At 38.2% G+C, this 25,015-nt stretch overlaps 1 protein-coding gene across 4 annotated transcripts in view; it reads right to left on the bottom strand.

Moving 5' to 3' along the window:
• Nucleotides 1–25,015, bottom strand: part of RIC3 (RIC3 acetylcholine receptor chaperone) — a 62,739-nt gene that overhangs the window by 26,377 nt on the left and 11,347 nt on the right. For 3 of the 4 annotated variants that reach the window (XM_043481716.1, XM_043481714.1, XM_043481715.1), the window contains exons 2-3: nucleotides 1,359–1,585; nucleotides 140–215 (exon numbers count right to left, since the gene is read on the bottom strand). In XM_043481716.1, coding sequence (XP_043337651.1) covers nucleotides 140–215; nucleotides 1,359–1,585 — 303 coding nt within the window. Of the gene's footprint in view, nucleotides 1–139; nucleotides 278–1,358; nucleotides 1,586–25,015 lie in introns of those variants that run through there. The other variant, XM_043481717.1, reaches the window with a different exon arrangement.

The following is a 25,015-nucleotide window of genomic DNA, read 5'->3' as shown; positions in this document are numbered from 1 at the left end:
AGCTAAGGTAAAAACACCATCAGATTAAACTGGGACAACTTTTGAGAAATGCTTTTAAGGCATATCCACAGATTGTCACTCGGTTGCTTTACAGCTGTCTGACTCAATGAAACTTATGAAATACCGAAAGGGCACTTACTAATTTTCCTGTGGGTATTTCCAGGTGTGGCAGTAGGGCACTTCCGATCCTCTGGAGTACTTTTCCCCCTTGAGAGCTGAGAAGTGAAGGAGGTACAGCACATCAACAGCAGCTCAGAACCTCAAAGTCACGGAACCCCTCATATTAAATGGGAAAAAAAAAAGGTTGGGAGAAATCAAATCAAACAGCAACATTAGAGAAACATCTCAAAAAACAAAAGCCAACAGAAGGTTGCCAAGTAAAAAATTACTGAGGCACAAGAAAACACTCTCTTCACAAGTCATGTGCTTTGCCCGTGCTCACTGCAGACTCAACCTGGGCTGCCAGTAGGGCTGCTAGGCAGGGGAAAGTGACCTCGTACTCTAGTTAGGAGGCAAAGTGAATCTGCGTCCTCTGCCTGCAGTGCTAAGGCCCGTGGCCTGCCTAGGCATGGAACTTAATTAGGAGTCTACTTTCAAAAGGACCCAAATCATGTCTCCTCAGAGCTAGGAAATATCAGGCTTAGTTTCAGGGTGTGGCAGTTCTGTTTCAGGAGAATCACTACTATTAGGATTTCCCTGGTGGTTCAGATGGTAAAGGGCCCGCCTGCAATGCAGAAGACCCGGGTTCAATCCCTGGGTCAGGAAGATCCCCTGGAGAAGGAAATGGCAACCCACTCCAGTATTCTGGCCTGGAGAATTCCATGGACAGAGGAGCCTGGCAGACTATAGTCCATGGAGTCATACAGTCAGACACAACTGAGTGAATTACTACAACTGACGTGGTGTTGGCATGGTCACTACTTGGCCTCATAGTGATTGCCTGGAAATCACAACGCCAACCTTAATGATAAAGTTCTTCTTAGAACATCTTTAAGCCTTTACAGCTTGCAAAGATGCCCAGTCAAGAAAAAAACCAGGTAGGGCAGCAAGAGGGTAGGCTTTGAACTTTATTGCTCAATAGATTAGCAATTAGAAGGATCCAGATTCAAGCCCTGCTTCTACATTTTCAGTTGTGAATTCTGGGGCAAATTATTTGGGTTCTGAGTGAAGATTTTCTCATCTATGAAACTGAGATAACAGCTATCTTAAGTATCTTCTAAAGAACAGGCAAAATTTAAAGAGATGGTAGATTTGAAAAAGGGCTCCGAAATACAAAGGGTTTTAATGCTGACAATGATTCTTATTATGATGATAATAGATTTTCATTGATGTAATACAATCAGGATGATTCCACTTACCTTAAACAGAATGTACAGTATATATAAAAAAATTCCAAAACCATAGATGGGAATAATTTGCCCCATCAGGCCTCTTCCACCACTTCCTCCTCCAGCACCTCCGCCTGATCCCTTGGCCTTTGCAAAGGCTTCTGCGAGGTGAGACCTCTGGAAACGAGCCCCAGGGGTCTGGCCATCTGAGGGTGCCTGCTGCTGATGCATCATAGGTGGAAATCGACCCAACTTCCCTGAGAAAATAGATTAATCAGTCTTTATTTCTTCTACTATTTTAAATACAGCTATTTTGAAACACGTCACATACTGAGATACAAATAACAGAAGCCAACTCAAACAAGTTTAAGAAAAAACTGGAACTTAGATTATAAGGATATACAGGTATCACTAGAGTATCACACAGATAATAAATACTATGTGGCAATCTCTAGCTGTTCACCAAACCCATTTTCTCTTCCTTTTTTGGTCCACAGGTAGATGACATTTTTCAGCTTCCCATACTTAAATGTGGCCATGTGACTGAGCCCCAGGCAAAGCAATGTGAATGAGAGGTGCCAGCTCAAGGCCTGGTCTATACAACTTCTCATGTATTGAATTCTGTGTTCGTTTCCTTTCTTCAGGCTGGATGCTGACACCTAAGGAGGCATTTGGGAGTCAAGTGTTGAAAATGGCAGAGCCTCTATCAACCCAATTTCCTGAATAACTGTGTGGCACAGAGCCTTCCACTGTCGCCATCCCACCAACTTAGCACCATCTGGACCTGTTCATGTGAGTAAAAAATAAACTTCTATTGTGTTAAGGCCATGATATACTTTGGAGTCTATCTGTTAGAGCAGTTAGCCACTCTAACTAATACACGTAAGGAAATGCAATATGCATAATTTTGGTCTCAGAAGAGAACACAACTGGAAATTGGAAAGCCATCGGGATTCAAGACAGCTCCTCTCACATTGTACCTCAATCATTCTCCCTCTCTGTGGGGCCAGAAGGCTTTTTTCCCTGTTACTTTGTTTTTTCTCTGTTACTTTGTTACTAGCTTCTCCTTGAACATGAAGATGTTCACCCCCAAACCCTTCGATTTGCATGTCCTTCAAGGGGTCAGCAGAGATTGGTCATAATTCCAAATTCCCTGCAGGAAGATTTTGAGGGCTCAGCTTGGGTAGGTATGTGGCACTTTCTAATCAGCTGCAGCTGAGCAGACAGGATTCATGTGCTACAAACAGGGTCACAGGGGCTCATCTCTGTGGGTGGAAGAACAGGGCTTAGAGAAAGGAGCACACATCAATTTTCTCACACTGTTTTCCTCCATTGAGGCAGCCAAACATTAACACCATCAAGCCTCCTCCAAGTCATAGGTGAGAAAGAAAGGAAGGACATCTCTTCAAAAGCCATGTAAACAGGCTTCTGTGGATAAATCAGTGACAGAAAAGACTAAGGAGCAGAAAGACTTCCTGATTCAGGCTCTGAGAATACAGACTATATGGTAAAAAAAAACTAGTGGATTTGATTTCAATAAAATGGTGGATTTCTGTTCAATAAAGAATACCATGAACAGGGTTAAGATAGATGACAGACAAGGAAAAGCTTTTGCAGCATCTAAACTTGACAAGGGATTAAACCTTTGGAATAGACAAGGAATTCCTACAATTTGATATGAACATCAGAAGAAGCCCAATAGAAAAATGCCCAAAAGATATGAGTAGGGAACTCACAGAAAGAGAAGCTCAAACGGTTAACAAGTATATTAAGAGATGATCAAAGTAAAACCAATAAGAAAAATACCAATTTAAACAATGAGATAGCACTATACCTATCAGAGGGGCTAAAATCAGAATGGTGGGTAATAGCAGGTACTGGCAAGATGTGGGAGGCAAGCACGCTTGTGCACTACAGGTAAGAGTGCAAATGGAGGCAGGCATTCTGTTAGGTGATATGGCCGTACTTAGCGATGTTAAGGGTATATCCTATGATCCAGTGATCCCACACTGATGGATAAGTTCCAAGTTCCCAGATAAGGCTGTCTAAATCTGAATTCAAGCAATAGGCTTTATAGACCTGTGTGAGAATGTTCACTGTGATGATGTTGTAATAGGCAGCCTGAAGGAACTTTGATCTCCATAACTGTTAGAATGTAAAATCAAAATGGAATAGATACAAACATGGAATTCCACGTAGCTTTCAGAAAATACACTTTACATGAACCTACAGAAGCATGAACATATTTTTAAAAGCACAGCACTGAGCTAAACAATAAATAAGCAAATACCATGTGTAAGTTAAAGACACACCATAATTATACTACATATCTTTCAAACAAATATGTAGGCATAAGAACATAAAACAGACACATCAGAGTGGGCGCATGTGAATAGGAGAAAGGAACAGGCATGTAGACTGAAGGTAAAGGATTAAAAAGAAAATAATGGAATAAGAAAGCAAGCTTGCAATGATGACGTTAATCAGGTGTGATTAACTGAGGACTATCTTTAAGTCAACTTGCTGCTCCTGAGGTGAGAGAGAGGGGTAGGCAGGCAGAGAGTGAGACAGCGAGCCACTGGCCAGGAGCTGCCCACTGCTTTGTATCTTCTCTCAGACAAGCTCCACCCCAATAACCCTCTTTTCCCTCCTGTTAATGACTTTGGAGGACATGGAAACTGTGAGAAGAAATGCTTCTTTTTAAGAGGAGGTCAGCAACAGAAGCACAGCTTCAGACAACAGACGAAAGACAGCAGGTCACTGCCCCTCGTTCCGGGTGCGGTGCTCACGCGCACACTCGCTCAGTCGTGTCCGACTCTGAGACCCCATGGACTGTAGCCCGCTAGGCTCCTCTCTCCATGGGACTCTCCAGGCAAGAATCCTGGAGTGGGTTGCCATTTCCTCCTCCAGTTGATCTTCCCAACCCAGGGCCCGAACCCAGGTCTCCTGCATTGGCAGGTAGGTTCTTTACCACTGAGCCACCTGGCAAGTTTATTCTGGATGCTGGTGACTGTTTTGCTACTAAACTGTCAAGGATCTTAATAGCTTAAATGGTGACTACTAGCTTTAAGGCTATCATGCACTTTGAACAAATACTTAGCCAGCATCCCCACAGCTAACCATCTTCTTGAGTGAATCTGATATATCTGGTGGTTAGTGTAGATTTACTGTCTGTAGTAATATGTTGTTGAGTTCCATCTTACTGTACTGAGAACACCATTTTCAAAACTTGGCATAAAACAAAATATAAAAAATTAAAACCAAGTAATGGCACAAAAGGCATTATTTTGCATTTCTAAAATTGAAAAATGATGATGATGCTAAACATCACACATTTCCCTCCCCCCAAAACTTATATAGCTCCATCAACCAAGAAGATGTACTGGACAGTTATTATTACTCTATACTGTAGGTAGGAAAGGAGGAGAGCCATAAGTGAAACAGAAACAATGGTTCCCACATGAAGCAAGGCTTTTAAAAAGTAGTATACCCAAAACAAACAGCAAAAAATGAACAGAGTATCATGGATCTTATTACCAGACAAACTAAATGTTTAAGTACTGAAAAGGATGCCAAAAAAAAGGAAAGGAGTCAGATGGGCTCAATCACTGGAGGGAATGAGATTCAGAAGAGAAGAGGAGCAAAAGCACAGTAGGAGAAGAGGAGTGTGAGCAATGAGAAAAGGACGAGAACAAAGAAAGAATGAACAAGGCCAACTACCAAATCCTTTCAGGGAAGTAACAGGAGACAAGGAAAGCAAAGCACGTAGATTAAATGCTAACTTGTGTCACATGAATTTAATACTGTGGGTCTAGGATCAGGGAAGTGATTTAACAAGAAGGGTGTTTGAGGGGGATTATTCTAGCAGTTGAGTAAAGACCAAACACAGAAAGAAACCAGGGTCTAGAAAATCAGCAAGAAGACAGCTATACCTATAGAAAGGAAAGGATGGATCCAAGGGCTTTTACCTTATAATGATCTGCAGTATTTAACAATGAATGAGGGGGACAGTTAAGAAAATTCGAAGGTTGGTTTAAGATACCAAGAGAGAACAAAGAGGAAAACTGAGAGGGCTTATGGTTAGGGGAAGACTGAACACCTATTTTCACATGTTCAATTCTAGGTGTTTGTGGCACATCCAGAGGAAATATTTATTTGATTGTAGTTAGGCTTGAGAAGAAACTCTGAGCTATCTAAATGACATAGCTAATAAATAAAATTAAGTTGAGTGAACAGTCCCCATGCCAAAAAAAGGTGGAGGGATATGTGAAGTTATGTGCAAAAGGAGCAAGGAAAAAGAAAACCCTGAGCTGGTCAAAGGCAGCCAGAAGCAAACCAGTATCAGAAAAGTCAAAGGAGGATAGACATGAAAGCAACTGAGAAATCTAGAACAAACTGATAAAAGACTAATAATAGCTATCCCTGCTTTTAGACACAACGTATCCTTGGGAAAAGGATGGCCAGCATATGAAATCTTGACTGTCCATCTGTTTGGATAATAATGGCAGTAACAGAAATCAATATGATACAAAGGATCATAGAAACTTCAGAGTCAGAAGAAGCCTTAAAAGCCATTCAGTCTTTCAAAAAGCGCTATGAGGACAAGACATCCATAGAAAAGAATGAGTTGGACCCCCTGCCTCACACCACATGAAATTTCTAAAAATTAACTCAAAATAGAGACTTAAATATAAGAGCCAAAACCATAAAAGTCTTAGGAAAAAAATATAAACATAAATCTTTGTGACCTTAGATTAGGGAACATTTCCTTAGATATGCCTCCAAAAGAACAAGCAACCACGGAAAACTAAGTGGACTTCATCAAATATTAATGCTTTTGTACTGCAAAGGACACCATTAAAAAAAAGTGAAGACAATCCACTAAATGAAATAAAACATCATATCTCATAAAGGTCAAGTATTCAAATATATACGAAGAAGAAATGTAAAGTAAATAAATCTACAATCGGATACAACTTTATACCCACTAGGATGCTATAATCAAAAAGACAAGATAATAAAAAGGGTTGGTGAGGATGTGGAGAAAGGAACTATCATACTCAGCTGGATGGGAATGTAAAATAATGCAGTTGCTTTGAAAAATAGTCTGGCAGTTCCTCAAAAAGGTAAACAAAGTTTCCTTACGACCCAGCAATTCTACCCAGCCTCTTCAGGCTGCTGCTGCCAGAATGCCACCAAAATGTGCTTACACAAAAAATTATGTACAAATGTTTAAAGCCAGCATTATTCATAACAGTAAAATGTGCATCAACTGATTAATAAACAGATTTGCTATATCCATACAATGGAATCGTACTCAGCCATATAAAAGGAAAGAAGTACAGACACATGATACAGTATGCATGAACTTTGAAACCATAATGCTAGGTGAAGGAAAAAAAGTCAGTCATGCAAGACCACATATGATTCCATTAATATGAAATGTCCAGATTAGGCAAATCCATAGAGACAGAGTAGATTCATGGTTGCTTGGTGGAGAGAGGGAGGGAGGGTGCAGAGGGAGCAAAACAAAGTGACTGACTATTATTAAAAACCACTGATTGTGCAACACAGTACGTGAATTATATCTCAGTAAAGCTGAAATTTTTTAAAAGAGCCATCTAACCACCTATGTTCAATACCCTCAACTTCCCTTAAGCGGTGGTCCTGACTCTGCCAAATACCAAACAGAAAACTCAGTATGGCCCCCAGGAAGCCCATGCCACCTCTGTACAGCCGTGACTGTTAGATTTGTCTTCTTTATATTGAGTTAAAGGGTGAGTAACGGGAGGAAGAAAGGAAGTGTAATACAGGGGTTTAAAAAGCAACACTGAAGGATGTGGCCCGAAGTAGAGAAACATAATAAAATTGATTTTAAAGGAGATTACTGGTGTTTATGGGCTTCCCAGGGGGCGTTAGTGGTTAAAGAACTTGCCTGCCAATGCAGGAGACTTAAGAGACATGGGTTCAATCCCTGGGTCAGGAAGACCCCTGGAGGAGGACATGGCAACTTATTCCAGTATTCTTGTCTGGAGAATCCCCATGGACAGAGGAGCCTGGAGGGCTACAGTCCATAGTGTTGCACAGAATCGGACATGACTGAAGCGACTTAGTATGCACAAACTGGCGATTACAATTAGAATCAAAGAAGCACTAAAAGGACTTCCCTGGTGGTCCAGTGGTTAAGACTCCCTGCTTCCATTATGAGGGGCACAGGTTTGATCCCTCGCTGGGGAGCTAAGACCCCTAGGAAAAAACACTGAAAAAGTAGAGAATACTATTTTCAAAGGCAGGAGGGGGAAATGACATCAATGGAAGAGATAAGCTAGATGGTAAAAACATATTTTATATCCCAGGAGAAATCTGTGCATTTTATATTCAATGTAACATTTTACATATTTACTACTGAACACTTAACAGTATGCCAGACACTGTGCCAGACACAGATTAAAATAAATAAAAAGAACTTCTGTATTTAAAGAGATTATAGACAAGAAGTATAGTTACAGCAACATGGTAACGTACCACAACTATCAAGTTCAATGGCTTTTACTCAATTCTCACTCGTAAGGTTCCTCTGCTACACAAGAAAACAATCACCACAGTCATTCAATAAATACTGGATTGATCTGAACAAATCTCTCAAACTTTCCTGCCTTAACATCCGTGGCATATCACTCTCCTGATCTTGGGCCACTGACTTGTCCGTCAACCTATTTCTTTCCATTTCTTTCACCTGTTCTTTAATCCTCTCTCCTCAAGATTCAGTTTCATCTTTTTTCCTTATTTTTTTTTTCCTTTGGTAAATTCATTCATTCTCAAAGCATACATTATAATTTCCAAAATGTACAGGCTCTAGTTCTAACCTTTCCTCCAAGCTCTTACCTCTTATCTCTGAATCCCATTAGTACATGTCTTTTGGTGTGTCAATCAACTCAAAGCTATAAAATGAAACCCGTTTTCACCTTTCAAAACCTGCTCTCCTCCTGTATTTCTTTTCTTTGTAAAGTCAATTAAGCTTTGGATCTATAACCCCTGCCACCTGTAACCAAAGGTACACTTGGGATGGCAGGCTAAATTCAGAATGCTGAATCTGGAATAGATTTTTCCATAAAATTAACTGTTCTCAACAGGGAGTAACCTGACCTCTTGGATCTTGGTACCACCATATTTCTTAGAACTGAACAGCCCAGAATGCCTAAAAAGTCAATGGCAAGCAAACACTTGGAGATGTCTGGTTGAAATGATTTTTTAAGAAAAAAATTCAAAGAAAAGACCCCAAGTATACAAAAAAAACTATAGATGATAATACATGAGCACTTGTATTACTACCTACCACACACATGTTAACTGAAGCCCCTTGTGTCTCTTCCTTCCACCATCGCTGAGATAGCCACATCTCTGAATTTAGTTCTTATTATCAGAATGTATGCTTTTAGGCTTCACTATGCAAGTATACCCGGAGAAGGCAATGGCAACCCACTCCAGTACTCTTGCCTGGAGAATCCCAGGGATGGAGGAGCCTGGTGGGCTGCCGTCTATGGGGTCGCACAGAGTCGGACACGACTGAGCGACTTAGCAGCAGCAGCAAGCATACATCCATGAACAATATACAATATTGTCTGAGTATTCTAAAACTTTATATGATGAATGGATGGTGGTTGTGTAACACTGTGAGTGTACTTAATGCCTCTGAACAGTATACCTAATGGTTGAAATGATAAATGTCATGTATATTTTAACAATTAAAAAAACCTTTATATTACAGTATCACACTGTACTGATGTTTCTGCAACTCTCTTTTTTTGCTTTTTCTGGGTGAGGATTAATATTTTGACCTAGAAATGTAACCAGATTGATACATGTAGCTCTAGTTCATTCATTCACTCAAACTGCTTTATAGCATCTCCTTATATATCTATATCACAATTTTCCACTATTATAAATGTTACAAAATATTAAACATTACTTTACAGCTACAATATAGAAGAATTTTTGGATTTTTAAAGATTTGTGGATTTAAAGATTTGGTGGTTTACAATGTCATGTTAGTTTCAGATATACAGCACAGTGAATGAGTTTTGTACGTGTGTGTGTGTGTGTGTGTATATATATATATAAAAACACATATATACACATACACTTTCATATTTTTCCCTTATAGGTTATTAAAAACTATTGAGTATAGTTTCACGTGCTATACAGTAGGTCCTTGTTGGTTATTTTATATACAGTAGTGTGCATATATTAATCTCATATATATAGCAATATATACACAATGAAATATTACTTGGCCATAAAAAAGAATGAAATAATGCCATTTATAGCAACATGGATAAACCTAGAGATTATCACACTAAGTGAAATAAGCTAGACAAAGACAAATATCATATGATATCAGTTATATATGGAATCTTTAAAAAAGATACAAATGAATTTATCTACAAAAGAGAAACTCAGACATAGAAAAATTTATGGTTACCAAAGGAGAAAGGGAGAAGGAGAGGGATAAATTAGGAAGCTGGGATTTGCGATTTAAAAAAAAAAAATGCTTTAAAACAAACAGCTAGAGAGATCAGAACATTAAAGATGTTAGAACATTAAAATTGCAGACCTTCCGAAATAGAAAACAGCTGTGTTTCCTATCTCTATATGTACTTAAGTATTCTATAAAGTGGACTTGACTAAATCCCAATTGTTTATTGAAAGCTTTCCCCATATTTAGGTTTATTTAATTATTGAAATTTCACTTAGCAAATCATTTAAGCTTGACTAAAAACTTAATGGATTTTACAGAGTGAAGCTCTACTTTCCCTTGTTAATAACCAGCCCCACTGCTAAAAACAAAAACAGAAACTCTAGCACTGTTAACAAAGAGCTTTCTGAAAGCAACATTAAACCATCTGCAGCATTTCATTCTCAGGGCAAATAAATCAATAAAGAACTGGATGTGTTTATATTTCTGATTACCGCAATACAAGAAAGGGCTTAATGGCCAGTCCTTTAAGATATGAAAGCGTCTCCCTAAACACTGAGGACATTCTCGAGGCCATATTTAATTCAGCATTACTTAAGGTGGCAGCTCCAACAATAGCTGACTGTTTCTTTCTCACCAGTCTCCTCAGAGGGCCCATCTTGTCACATTCCCCTCCTTCCTAACTCTACTTTGCTGACCACTGTCTTAATGTTTTCTGCCTGTTTAATCAGATTTTCTTCTTCATCTCTTACCAACCTCTCCATTCCCAATTCATACTACATATAACTAAAGGAGATACTTGTGGGTCTAAGCTGCTTAGCATAGGGTCTGGTCCACATACTCAATACATGTTAACTATTACTCTTTGTTATCAGAGTAATCTTCCTGAAGCATAATTCTAACTAGTCTTGCCATATCTTTGATCAAAAGCTTTCAATGGTTCCCATTATCAACAAGAGACTGCATCGTGCAGGAGGAGGCAGAGGGAAGTAAAATGAGTACCACCATTTCAGTCAGAGATTCTCACTGTGCATCCAACATTTGAGCAGAGGTTAAACCAACCTTTCTAGAGCCAATTTTCATCATCTGTAAAATGGCTATCATGAGACCGACTTCTTGGAGTTGTTACAAGGGTTACAGATTAAATAAGACAACATATACAAAGCACCCAGCACACACAGTAGGTATTTAACAAATTCTGATCTTCCCTCCTTACAACCTGAACTCCTAAACAACCAAATCCCATAATCTAGCCCAAAAGTACTTCTTCACACTTCTTTCCCATTACATACTCCCGATTCAGCCAAACAAGACTTCTCACCAAGCTCTGAGCCTTCCTTCTGATTTCTTGCCTCTTAGCCTTTGCTTATTCCAATGGTTTTGCTTCTCCCTTCAACTTCACATACCTAAATCCAACCTATTCTAAGCCCAGGCCAAATGCTGCCGTTGTCCCTGAAGCATTTTCTCTTATCATCTCCATTGCTAAGAATACACTGTCTGAACTTCTTTAATTACACTTTTAACACCTGGCCTTATTCAAGAGTTATATTGAAATTATGTGTCTTATAGCTCCTACTTGAATGGACTGGAACAGAAATGGGTAACAACTCCCACTAAGTACCATTTCTGCTCAACTTTAGTTAGTGCTAATTGAAACCTACAAATCACATCTGAGAACAAGAAAAGATCTGGTGTTGCTACCAACTGGCCTGGCACTCACAGTTAGCTCTTGGTATTCTCTTAAATGTAGGCAATTTCAGACATCAACAGCAGACAAGGCCATTCTGTGACCATGACGGATCAAGGTAAAAAAAAAAAACAACATTCTGCAATCTGTCTGAACACACACAAAACATGAACACTGCCCAAAGAAATATATATATATATATATATATATATCAAACAGCCCCTATTCCTAGATGATGAGTGATTGCTGCCACTTTGTTAATTATAGCTATAGCTTTTCTATAGACTGCTGTCTTTACGTAAACTCTACTAAGACACCCAGTCACAGAATTTGCCCTACTTTCTGACAGCACCCAATCCATAGCAAAGACCCACGTCCTTGAACCTTCTTAAAAATCACCTAACACAAGCCTCAATCTCTATAGTAAGACTTTCCTAACACTCTTCTTGCTGAGACACTGTGTGCTTCATCACGGTATACATCTTCCTTTGCTGAACAAGTAATAAATCCAATTTACTCAACTACAGGTGCACTCCTGGTGCCCTGGCTGGAGGATCAACTATGAACTTCTTGAATAAAAGTCTAGTATTTTCTTTATGCCTACAGGGCATGTTTTGGGTCTCACAAGCTGTACACTTTGTTGAACTGATCTGAATGACTTATACTATGACTGTTGGCCCTTTCTGGAATCTCAAGACCCAGCCCAGTCACTCTCAAGGCTAAACAATCACTTCATTATCCTGAGTGTTTTCAACTTCACAGTTTTGAGAAAAGAAAACAGCAGTCAGGGCGACTGATCAAGGTGCGCCACACCCACACACCTCTGAGTTTTTGAATTTAAAAAAGTGTCTAATTCACATGCATTCAGTCTCGCAAATTGTCTCCTCTCTTCTTTGTGTATGCTTTCAGAATAGATGTCTGATGTTTCCTTAGAAGAACAAATAAGTAAGGGACCAAAATAATTTGTTATCAGGCACTTAAAATTATGTGTATATGTCAATGTTATATATGTACATAACATATGTATACACAAGATTAAGAATCAGTGAGTAGGACTCACTTGAGAACACGGGGACAAGAGGAGTCTGAACTCTTACAGAGAAACAGGGATCCTGAGGAGGGGATGGTAAGGAACCTTGTTTATAGGCATTCAAAGTGAGATGCTCAATGGAAAACAGGCAGGCTGGGTCAGCAGGAGAGATACCAGGTGTGACATTACTGTTGAGCGCCACGGGCCCCACCCAGTGGAAACGAGGGCAGGACTCTCTCGAGGTCAACTCTAGCACAGACACAGCACTCTGTCGTTGTGGAAGACTTCAAACACTCTGGCCCCTGTGCAAAGTCTTAAGTCAGCTAACTGGGAACAACTGACAAATCCCTGACCTAGTATGCTGACATTTTCATGTTCCACAGGTATGTAAGATGAGTAGGAGAATGGCTATTATGGCTAAAGAAGAAACTGGTTGATGAAATGAAAGGAGAACCATAGGAAAAAGAGACCATGTCATCTTAGAATTTGTGGCAATAATGTAGGGGTTGTATGGTACAGGTTCTAGTAAGGCAGAATTGAGAAGTCCTAAAAATAAAGCCATGTAGTTCCATGGCAAGAAACTCTAAAAAGAAAGCTCTTGAAATGCACTTTTGCTTGGATATTTAGAAGAGCTACCAGTACATCAGATGTACTGGTAGCTCTTCTAAATGAACAGACAGAAGATCAATAGAAGAACACACAAGAAATCAGAATGAAAGAGTAGCAAGACTTGGAAGAACCATACGAGGAGGCCAAGGTTCAAAATAAGTTTACAAAAGGGCTAGCAAAAGCAAAAGGGGTATTTTGAGAGTGAAAATACGAAATGTATGTGGAGTTTTGGATAGACATGTACACACTGCTATATTTAAAATGGATAATGAGGACTTACCACATAGCACATATAACTCTGCTTAATGCTATGTGGCAGCCTGGATGGGGGTGGAATTTGGGGAATAATGGATGCCTCCACACATACGGCTGAGTCCCTTCACTGTTCACCTGAAACCATCACAATATTGTTAGCTGGCTACATCCCAATGCAAAACAAAAAGATTAAAAAAAACTACAAACAATATGTGCTGGAGAGGATGTGGAGAAAAGGAAATCTTACCACACAGTTAGTGGGAATATAAATTCATACAGCCACTATGGAGAATACCATGGAGATCTCTTAAAACACTAGGACTAAAACTACCATATGACTCAGTAATCCCACTACTGGGCATATACTCTGAGAAAACCACAATTCAAAAAGATATATGTACCCCCAGTGTTCATCGCAGCACTATTTACAACAGCCAGGACATGGAAGCAACCTAGATGTCCACTGACAGATGAATGGATAAATAAGATGTGGTACATATATACAATGGAACATTATTCAGCCATAAAAAGGAATGAATTTGAGTCAGTTGTAGTGAGGTAAATGAATCTAGAGCCTGTTATACAGAGTGAAATAAGTCAGAAAAAGAAAAACAAGTATCTCATATTAATGTATATATATTTTATCTAAAAAAACAATATGGATGAACCTATTCACAGGGAAGAAATGCAGATGCAGGCATGGGGAATGGACTTATGGACACAGCAGGGGAAGGAGAGGGTAGGACCAACTGAGAAGGCAGCACTGACACATACACACTATCATGTGTGAAATACATAACCAGCGGGAAACTGCTGTGTAACACAGGGAGCCCAGCCCATATACCTAAAACTGAGCCACCTTGTTGTATGGCAGAAACCAACACAACATTATAAAGCAATTACCCTCCAATAAAAAAAGAAAAAGAAAATGCAAATTTACCTGATAATAAAATGTAAGGCTGAGAAAGCAGAACTTTTCAACCTCTATTTTACTTCCACATTCTCTATCAAAGGATATGAATTTGGCGTTAAATGGAAGAGAATTAACAATTATAGAGGGGAAAAAATGTCCCAGATGGGTGAGGCAAATAAGTTCAAGCCATTCACTAATTAACTTCCACCGGGAAGACTGGTAAAACTTGCAAATAAGGTCACTGAACTAAAGAAAATTTTAGAAATTAAACTGATAAAAATTTTGAACGAATGGCAATAGATAACTATTGTTCCAGTGTGCAAAAAGCAAAAGGTGGACAGTGGACTTTTCAATTAATAGAGAAGTGAATATATTGTGTAGCTCTTGGGCTCAATTCTAAAAATGATTCTTCCCTTTTTTATGGAGTAGACATGAGAGGGAAGAAACTTTTTTTCTGGTTGTAAAAGAAATGCATACCTATGGAAAACTGAGAAAATACAGAAAAGTATAAATAATGACCACCTATAATTCCTAAAATAACCATTGTTAAAATGTTGATCTGCTTCTTTCTTGTGACTATGCATAGTGAACACAACTTTACTTTTTATTTATAGTATACAATTTTTGCATATCATTTAGAACTTGTCATGAGGAGAAGAAAGAAAAAGGGAGAAAGAAAATGTACTAAAAGAAATTATGGCTGAAAACTTCCCAAATCTAAAGAAGGAAACAGATATCCAGGTACAGGAAACATAGAAGGTCCAAAACAAGGTAAACCCAAACAGATCTACAGCAAGACATATAATAATAATTTCAAAAGTTAAAAATAGGATTCTAAAGGTAGCAAGAGAAAAACAAGGAGTTAATTACAAGGGATCTCCCATACAGCTATCAGCTTATTTCTCTTCAGAAATGTTGCAGGCCAGAAAGGAATGGCAAGATAAATTCAAAGTTCTGAAAGGGAAAAATCTGCAACCTAGGATACGCTACCAAGCAAGATTATCATTTAGAATCGGACAGACAAAGAATTTCTCAGATAAGCAAAAACTAAAAAGAACACAGCAATACTAAACCTATCCTAAAGGAAATATTGAAAGATCTTCCCTAAATAGAAATGAAAAAAAATAAATAAATAAATAGAAATGAAGTTATAAATATATAGGAAAGACAAAAATCACCTAAATCACTTATTTAGGTCATATGGAAAGCAAATCACCTAAATAAGCCAGTACACGGGGAACTCCCTGGTGGCCCAGTGGTTAGGACTTCATGCTTCCACCACCTGGGACCTGGGCTTGATTCATGTTTGGGGAACTAAGGTCCTGCAAGCCATGCAGTATGGTCAAAAATTTTAATTAAAAAAACTTCAATATTACACTTTAAAAAATAAACAAATAAGGCCAGTGTACAGATTTTTAAAAATTCAAAATTTCTGTGAAAGTGATGATAACCACAATGAAGAACAAAAGGACGAACAAGAAGATGTACAAGAAGATATGAAAAGCATAAAATGAGAGGGGAGAGTAAGAAAATGTAGATTTTTTTTTCATTTCCTAGAGTGTGTCTGAGCCTATATGACCAGTCTAAAGCACACAGATAAAGGATGGAATTAACATACTTGAAAAACACAGTAACTACAAAAACATAACACATTCACAAAAACCAAAAAAAAAAAAAAGAGAGAGAGAGAACTGAAGTATAATGCAAAAGAAAATCAAACCACAAAAGGAAAGAGAAAGAATAAATATAAAATCAACAGGAAAATACAGCTTAAAATGCAATAAATTCATATTTATCAGTAATCACCTTAAATGTCAATGAACTAAATGCTCCAATCAAAAGACACAGAGTAGAAGACTGGGTTAAAAAAAAAAACAGCTACAATATGCTGCCTATAAGAGACCCACTTTAGGGAAAAGAACACAGACAAAATGAAAGTGAGGGGACACAAAAGATATTTCATTCAAAGAGAAATGAGAAGAAAGTGGGAGTTACACTACTCATATCAGACAAAACAGACTTTAAAACAAAGGCCACAGAGGAATATAAAAGACATTATATGATAGTAAAAGGATCAATACAAAAAGAGGACTTTACACTTGTCAACATATAGGTACCAAATACATAAAACAAATTCTAACAGACATAAAGGGAGAAAATAACAGGAATACAATAATAGTAGGAGATTTTAAAACACAACTCACATCAATGGATAGATCTTCTAGACAAAAAACTCAATAATGCAACAGAGATCCTAGATTATACAATAGAGCAGTTAGACTTAGTTGAAATTTCCAAAACATTATATCCAAAAAACCAGAATACATATTTTTTCCAAGTGCACATGGAACATTCACTAGGACTGACCACATAGTAGGGCACAAAACAAGCCTCAACAAAGAGTATAGAAATTATCTTAAGCATCTTGTCCAACCACAATGTCATGAAACTAGAAAGCAACCACAGAAAAGAGAAATGAGAAAATAAACAATTACAAAGAGACTAAAAACAAGCTACCAAAAACCCAATGGGCCAATAATAAAACCAAAGAGGAAATTTAAAAATATCTTGACAAGTGACAATGAAAACACAACCATACAAAATCTGTGGGATGCAGCAAAAGCAGTTCTTAGAGGAACATCATAGTGATAATCAGGAAATTCATAGCGATACAGGCCTTCCTCAAGAAAGAAAAGTCTCAAATAAACAACGTAACCTTTCACTTAAGAGAATCAGAAAAAGAACAAAATCTAAAGTCAGTAAAGGAAGGAAATAAAGATCAGAGAGGAAATAAATAAAGTAGGGATTAAAAAATTGAAAGAAAAAAATCAATAAAACCAAGAGCGTGTTCTTTGAAAGGATAAACATAACTGACAAACCTCTGACCAGGTTCACTGAACAAAATAAGAAATAAGGAGACTTAACAAATAACACTGCAGAAATACAAAAAACCTTAAGAGAATACTTTGAAAAATTATATGCCAACAAATTTGACAACCTTGGAAAAATAGGTAAGTTTCTGGAAATAAACAGCTCACCAAAATTGAATCAAGAAGAAACAGACAATTTGAGCTGACTAATCACTAGAAATAAAAGATAGAATCTTTAAAAACTCTGTACAAAACAAAAGCCTGGGACCAAATGGCTTCACAGGCAAATTCTACCAAACATATGAATAAGAACTTATATCGATCCTTCTCAAACTCTTCCAAAAAACTGAAGAGGAAGGAACACTCCAAAAGATATTCTATTCTATGAAGCCACTATCATCACCCTTATACCAAAACCACACAAAGACACCACCAAAAAAGAAAATTATAGGCCAATATCTTTGATGAATATAGATGCAAAAGTTCAACAAAATATTAGCAAACCAAATTCAACAACACATAAAAAAGATCATATACCACAACCAAGTGGGATTCATCCCAAGTTCACAAGGATGGTTCAACATACACAAATCAATGTGATACAGCAAACAAATATGAGAAGACAAAAACCACATGATCATCTCAACAGATGCAGAAAAAGCATTTCACAAAATTTAATATCCGTTGATGATAAGAAACAAAACAAAACACCTCTTACCAAAGTGGGTACAGAGGGAACATACCTCAACATACTGAAAGCTACTTATGATAAACCCACAGCCAATACAACGCTCAGTGGTGAAAAGCTGAAAGCCTTCCCACTAAAATCCAGAACAAGACAAGGATGTCCACTTTCACCTCTTCTATTCAACACAGCATTGGAAGTCCTAGCTACGGCAATCAGACAAGAAATAAAAGGTATTCAAATGAAGGGAGGAAGTAAAATTGTCATTATATGCAGATGTCATGATATTATATATATTAATAGAAAACCCTAAAGACTTCATACAGGTTGACAAACCTGTATGCAGGTGAGGAAGCAACAGTTAGAACTGGACATGGAACAACAGACTGGTTCCAAATAGGAAAAGGAGTACATCAAGGCTGTATATTGTCACCCTGCTTATTTAACTTATATGCAGAGTACGCTGGGCTGGAAGAAGCACAAGCTGGAATCAAGATTGCTGGGAGAAATATCAATAATCTCAGATATGCAGATGACACCACCCTTATGGCAGAAAGGGAAGAGGAACTAAAAAGCCTCTTGATGAAAGTGAAAGAGGAGAGTGAAAAAGTTGGCTTAAAGCTCAACATTCAGAAAACTAAGATCATGGCATCTGGTCCCATCACCTCAAGGGAAATAGATGGGGAGACAGTGGAAACAGTGTCAGACTTTATTTTTTTTGGCTCCAAAATCACTGCAGATGGTGACTGCAGCCATGAAATTAAAAGACGCTTACTCCTTGGAAGTTATGACCAACCTAGATAGCATATTAAAAAGTAGAGACATTACTTTACCAACAAAGGTCCGTCTGGTCAAGGCTATGGTTTTTCCAGTGGTCATGTATGGATGTGAGAGTTGGACTGTGAAGAAAGCTGAGTGCCGAAAAATTGATGCTTCTGAACTATGGTGTTGGAGAAGACTCTTGAGAGTCCCTTGGACTGCAAGGAGATCCAACCAGTCCATCCTGAAGGAGATAAGTCTTGGGTGCTCATTGGAAGGACTGATGCTGAAGCTGAAACTCCAATACTTTGGCCACCTCATGCGAAGAGCTGACTCGTTGGAAAAGACCCTGATGCTGGGAGGGACTGGGGGCAGGAGGAGAAGGGGACGACAGAGGATGAGATGGCTGGATGGCATCACCGACTCGATGGGCATGAGTTTGAGTAAACTCCGGGAGTTGGTGATGGACAGGGAGGCCTGGCTTGCTGCAATTCATGGGGTCACAAAGAGTCGGACATGACTGAGCGACTGAACTGAACTGAAAGACTCCATACAAAAACTAGAACTGAGAAATTCAGCAAGGTAGCAGGACATAAGATTAACATGCAGAAATCAGATATATTTCTGTCAACAATGAAATATCAGAAAGGGAATGTAAAAAAAAAAAACAAAAAAAACCAATAACTTTCAAAATTGCACTCCCCAAAATAAAATACCTAGGAATAAATCTAAGCAAGGTGGTGAAAGATTTACACACTAAGAGCTATAAAACATTAATAAAGGAAATTGAAGATGACTCAAAGAAATACAAAGATATCCCATGCTCTTGGATTGGAAGAATTAATATTGTTAAAATGGCCATACTACCCAAAGCAACCTATAGATTTAATGTTATTCCTATCAAAGTGACATTTTTCACAGAACTAGAACAAATAATCCTGAGATTTATTTAGAACCATAAAAGACCAAGAATTCCCAATGCAATCTTGAGGGAGAAGAACAAAATAGAAGGCATAACTCTCCCAGACTTCCGACAATACTACAAAGCTACAGTAATCAAAAAATCATAGTATTAGCACAAAAACAGACACATTGATCAATGGAACAGAATAGAGAGCCCAGAAAGAAACTCGTACACGTATGGTCAATTAATCCTCAACAAAGGAGGCAAGAATAACGGGGGAAAGACTTTCTTCAGCAAGTGGTATTGGGAAAACCGGACAGCCACATGTAAATCAATGAAGTTAGAACACATTCTCTTACCATACACAAAAATTAACTCAAAATGGCTGAAATACTTAAACATAAGACATGACACCACAAAACTCCTAGAAGAGATGACAGGCAAAACACTCTCTGACATAAGTTGTATCAATGTTTCCTGAGGCCAGTCTGCTGACCTAAGGCAATAGCTGCTGCTGCTGCTACTAAGATCACTTCAGTCGTGTCCGACTCTGTGCAACCCCATGGACTGTAGCCTACCAGGCTCCTCCATCCATGGGATTTTCCAGGCAAGAGTACTGGAGTGCCTTCTCTGCAAGGCAATAGAAATAAAAACAAAAATAAACAAATGAAACCATACCAAAAGAAACCATAAATAAAACAAAAAGACTACCTACAGAGTGGGAGAAAATATTTGAACTATAGAAATCCCACTTCTAGGCATATATCCTGACAAAACTCTAATCCAAAAAGATACATGAACCCTATGTTCACAGCAGCACTATTCACAACAGCCAAGACAAGGAAGCAACCTCAGCGTCCACCGATAGATTAACGGATGAAGATGCGGTCCATACACACAATGGAACATCACTCAGCCACTAGAAAGAATGAAATAATGCCACTTATAGCAACGCAGGTGGACCTACAGATTATCATACTAAGTGAATTCAGAAAGGGAAAGACAAATACCATATGATATCACTTATAAGTGGAATCTAAAATATGATACAAATGAACCTATCTACAAAAAAACAGACTCACAGACACAGAGAACAGAGTTGTGGTTACCAAGGGGGAGGGTTGGGGGAAGGATGCAGTGGGAGGCTGGGGTTTGCAGATGCAAACTGTTACACACGGAACAGATAAACAAGGTCCTACTTTATAGCACACAGACCTATATTCAGTATCCAATGACAAACTGAAAAGGAAAAGAATATTTTAAAATGTATATACAGGTATAACTGAATCACTTCGAAAAGCAGGAATTAATTCAATATTGTAAATCAACTATACTTCAATTAAAATAGTCTCAAAAATAGGTGCACAGTATCAGATTCAAATTTAGGTATAACTAATTCTGTATTTGTATTGTCCACCCTGTTTATAAATCAGTACCACTGCTTTAGTGATTTCAGAGAAATTGATATTTTCTCCCCTTTGATTTCAAAGAAAAACAAAATAAAAAAAAAAATACTTCATGAATATAACTTACTGGAATCCTAACAGTCTATCATATGCATGCACAATATGAGATGCAGCCATAAATAATAATAAATGGGAACCCACTCAAGTATTCTTGCCTGGGAAATCCCATGGACAGATGAACCTGGCATGCTACAGTCCATTGGGTTGCAAAAGAACTGGACACGACTTAGCAACTAAACAATAATGGTTTATAAATGTTAATAGAGGAAACCATGATCCTTGGGAGCCAATATTCATTAATTTGTTTAATTCTCTAATTCTTTAATTTATTGATTAAATTCTTTAATGATTTTCTACTGTGTGCGGGCCTGATCTAAAGCTGGAGATACTGCAGTGAACAAAACAGAAATCCTGACCTTCATGGAGCCTCCTATCTCAACCAGAAAAGAGATGATACACGAGGTAATGATAAATACTAAGAGAAAAAATGAAGCAGGTAAAGGTATTGGGGGAAAGTAAAGATTTAGCAAGAGTATCCAGAGAAGGCTCGGGAGATGTCTTTTAAGTTAAGACATAAATAAGATAAAGGAAGTGCACACAGCTGTCTAAGGAAGAGCATTTCAGGCAGAGGAAACAACAAATGCAAAGGCCCTGAGGTGAGAGCGCACCTGGAATGTTCAAACCATAGTGAGGAGGACGCCAGTGTGGTTAGAGCAGAAGGAGAAAGCCGGCAACGCAGAAGGAAACAGAAGAGGATTAAGTAGGCCTTGTGGGTCGCGTACAGACTTTGTCTTTTCATCTGAGTGAGTCAGGAAGCCACTGGAGGGTTCTGTGGAGGGAGACTTAAGCTTTAACAGGATTAGTATGGATTCTATGTTGAGAATACAAAGAAGGGGGAAGAAAGGAAGCATGCAGAACATAATGCTATACTGGACAGAATAAGATGGAGTAAAGCAATCAAACCAACTGGTTGAATGATTGTACACAAATGGGTTTCAAAGAACAGAATGGGGTGACCTTAAGAGCAGTTTCAAAAGACTGACAGATTTTTTTAGATAATGTGAATGATCAAGAAGATATGCTAATCACTATCAAGGGAATTCATGAAAAAAAAATGAGGCAGTGAGAGAAATTTGAATACTGATTTCATGACATTAACGAATTACTGACTTTCAGGTCCGATAATGATATTGCACCTATATTTTTAAAAAAAAATTTTTTTTTTATTAGTTGGAGCTAATTACTTCAAAACATTTCAGTGGGTTTTGTCATACATTGATATGAATCAGCCATAGATTTACACGTATTCCCCATCCCGATCCCCCCTCCCACCTCCCTCTCCACCCGATTCCTCTGGGTCTTCCCAGTGCACCAGGCCCAAGCACTTGTCTCATGCATCCCACCTGGGCTGGTGATCTGTTTCACCATAGATAGTATACATGCTGTTTTTTTGAAACATCCCACCCTCACCTTCTCCCACAGAGTTCAAAAGTCTGTTCTGTATTTTCTGTGTCTCTTTTTCTGTTTTGCATATAGGGTTATCGTTACCATCTTTCTAAATTCCATATATATGTGTTAGTATGCTGTAATGTTCTTTATCTTTCTGGCTTACTTCACTCTGTATAATGGGCTCCAGTTTCATCCATCTCATTAGGACTGATTCAAATGAATTCTTTTTAACGGCTGAGTAATATTCCATGGTGTATATGTACCACAGCTTCCTTATCCATTCATCTGCTGATGGGCATCTAGGTTGCTTCCATGTCCTGGCTATTATAAACAGTGCTGCGATGAACATTGGGGTGCACGTGTCTCTTTCAGATCTGGTTTCCTCAGTGTGTATGCCCAGAAGTGGGATTGCTGGGTCATATGGCAGTTCTATTTCCAGTTTTTTAAGAAATCTCCACACTGTTTTCCATAGCGGCTGTACTAGTTTGCATTCCCACCAACAGTGTAAGAGGGTTCCCTTTTCTCCACACCCTCTCCAGCATTTATTGCTTGTAGACTTTTGGATAGCAGCCATCCTGACTGGCGTGTAATGGTACCTCATTGTGGTTTTGATTTGCATTTCTCTGATAATGAGTGATGTTGAGCATCTTTTCATGTGTTTGTTAGCCATCTGTATGTCTTCTTTGGAGAAATGTCTGTTTAGTTCTTTGGCCCATTTTTTGATTGGGTCATTTATTTTTCTGGAATTGAGCTGCAGGAGTTGCTTGTATATTTTTGAGATTAATCCTTTGTCTGTTTCTTCATTTGCTATTATTTTCTCCCAATCTGAGGGCTGTCTTTTCACCTTACTTATAGTTTCCTTTGTAGTGCAAAAGCTTTTAAGTTTCATTAGGTCCCATTTGTTTAGTTTTGCTTTTATTTCCAATATTCTGGGAGGTGGGTCATAGAGGATCTTGCTGTGATTTATGTCGGAGAGTGTTTTGCCTATGTTCTCCTCTAGGAGTTTTATAGTTTCTGGTCTTACATTTAGATCTTTAATCCATTTTGAGTTTATTTTTGTGTATGGTGTTAGAAAGTGTTCTAGTTTCATTCTTTTACAAGTGGTTGACCAGTTTTCCCAGCACCACTTGTTAAAGAGGTTGTCTTTTTTCCATTGTATATCCTTGCCTCCTTTGTCAAAGATAAGGTGTCCATAGGTTCGTGGATTTATCTCTGGGCTTTCTATTCTGTTCCATTGATCTATATTTCTGTCTTTGTGCCAGTACCATACTGTCTTGATGACTGTGGCTTTGTAGTAGAGTCTGAAGTCAGGCAGGTTGATTCCTCCAGTTCCATTCTTCTTTCTCAAGATTACTTTGGCTATTCGAGGTTTTTTGTATTTCCATACAAATTGTGAAATTCTTTGGTCTAGTTCTGTGAAAAATACCGTTGGTAGCTTGATAGGGATTGCATTGAATCTATAGATTGCTTTGGGTAGAATAGCCATTTTGACAATATTGATTCTTCCAATCCATGAACACGGTATGTTTCTCCATCTGTTTGTGTCCTCTTTGATTTCTTTCATCAGTGTTTTATAGTTTTCTATGTATAGGTCTTTTGTTTCTTTAGGTAGATATACTCCTAAGTATTTTATTCTTTTTGTTGCAATGGTGAATGGTATTGTTTCCTTAATTTCTCTTTCTGTTTTTTCATTGTTAGTATATAGGAATGCAAGGGATTTCTGTGTGTTAATTTTATATCCTGCAACTTTACTATATTCATTGATTAGCTCTAGTAATTTTCTGGTAGAGTCTTTAGGGTTTTCTATGTAGAGGATCATGTCATCTGCAAACAGCGAGAGTTTCACTTCTTCTTTTCCTATCTGGATTCCTTTTACTTCTTTTTCTGCTCTGATTGCTGTGGCCAAAACTTCCAACACTATGTTGAATAGTAGTGGTGAGAGTGGGCACCCTTGTCTTGTTCCTGATTTCAGGGGAAATGCTTTCAATTTTTCACCATTGAGGGTGATGCTTGCTGTGGGTTTGTCATATATAGCTTTTATTATGTTGAGGTATGTTCCTTCTATTCCTGCTTTCTGGAGAGTTTTAATCATAAATGGACGTTGAATTTTGTCAAAGGCTTTCTCTGCATCTATTGAGATAATCATATGGTTTTTATCTTTCAATTTGTTAATGTGGTGTATTACATTGATTGATTTGCGGATATTAAAGAATCCTTGCATTCCTGGGATAAAGCCCACTTGGTCATGGTGTATGATTTTTTTAATATGTTGTTGGATTCTGTTTGCTAGAATTTTGTTAAGGATTTTTGCATCTATGTTCATCAGTGATATTGGCCTGTAGTTTTCTTTTTTTGTGGCATCTTTGTCTGGTTTTGGAATTAGGGTGATGGTGGCCTCATAGAATGAGTTTGGAAGTTTACCTTCTTCTGCAATTTTCTGGAAGAGTTTGAGTAAGATAGGTGTTAGCTCTTCTCTAAATTTTTGGTAGAATTCATCTGTGAAGCCATCTGGTCCTGGGCTTTTGTTTGCTGGAAGATTTCTGATTACAGTTTTGATTTCCTTGCTTGTGATGGGTCTGTTAAG

This window comes from Cervus canadensis, chromosome 11 (genome assembly GCF_019320065.1).
Source record: "Cervus canadensis isolate Bull #8, Minnesota chromosome 11, ASM1932006v1, whole genome shotgun sequence".
Classification (NCBI taxonomy): Eukaryota; Metazoa; Chordata; class Mammalia; order Artiodactyla; family Cervidae; genus Cervus; species Cervus canadensis.
Note: the sequence above shows the minus strand (reverse complement) of the source record. Positions and strands in the feature narration are given on the sequence as shown.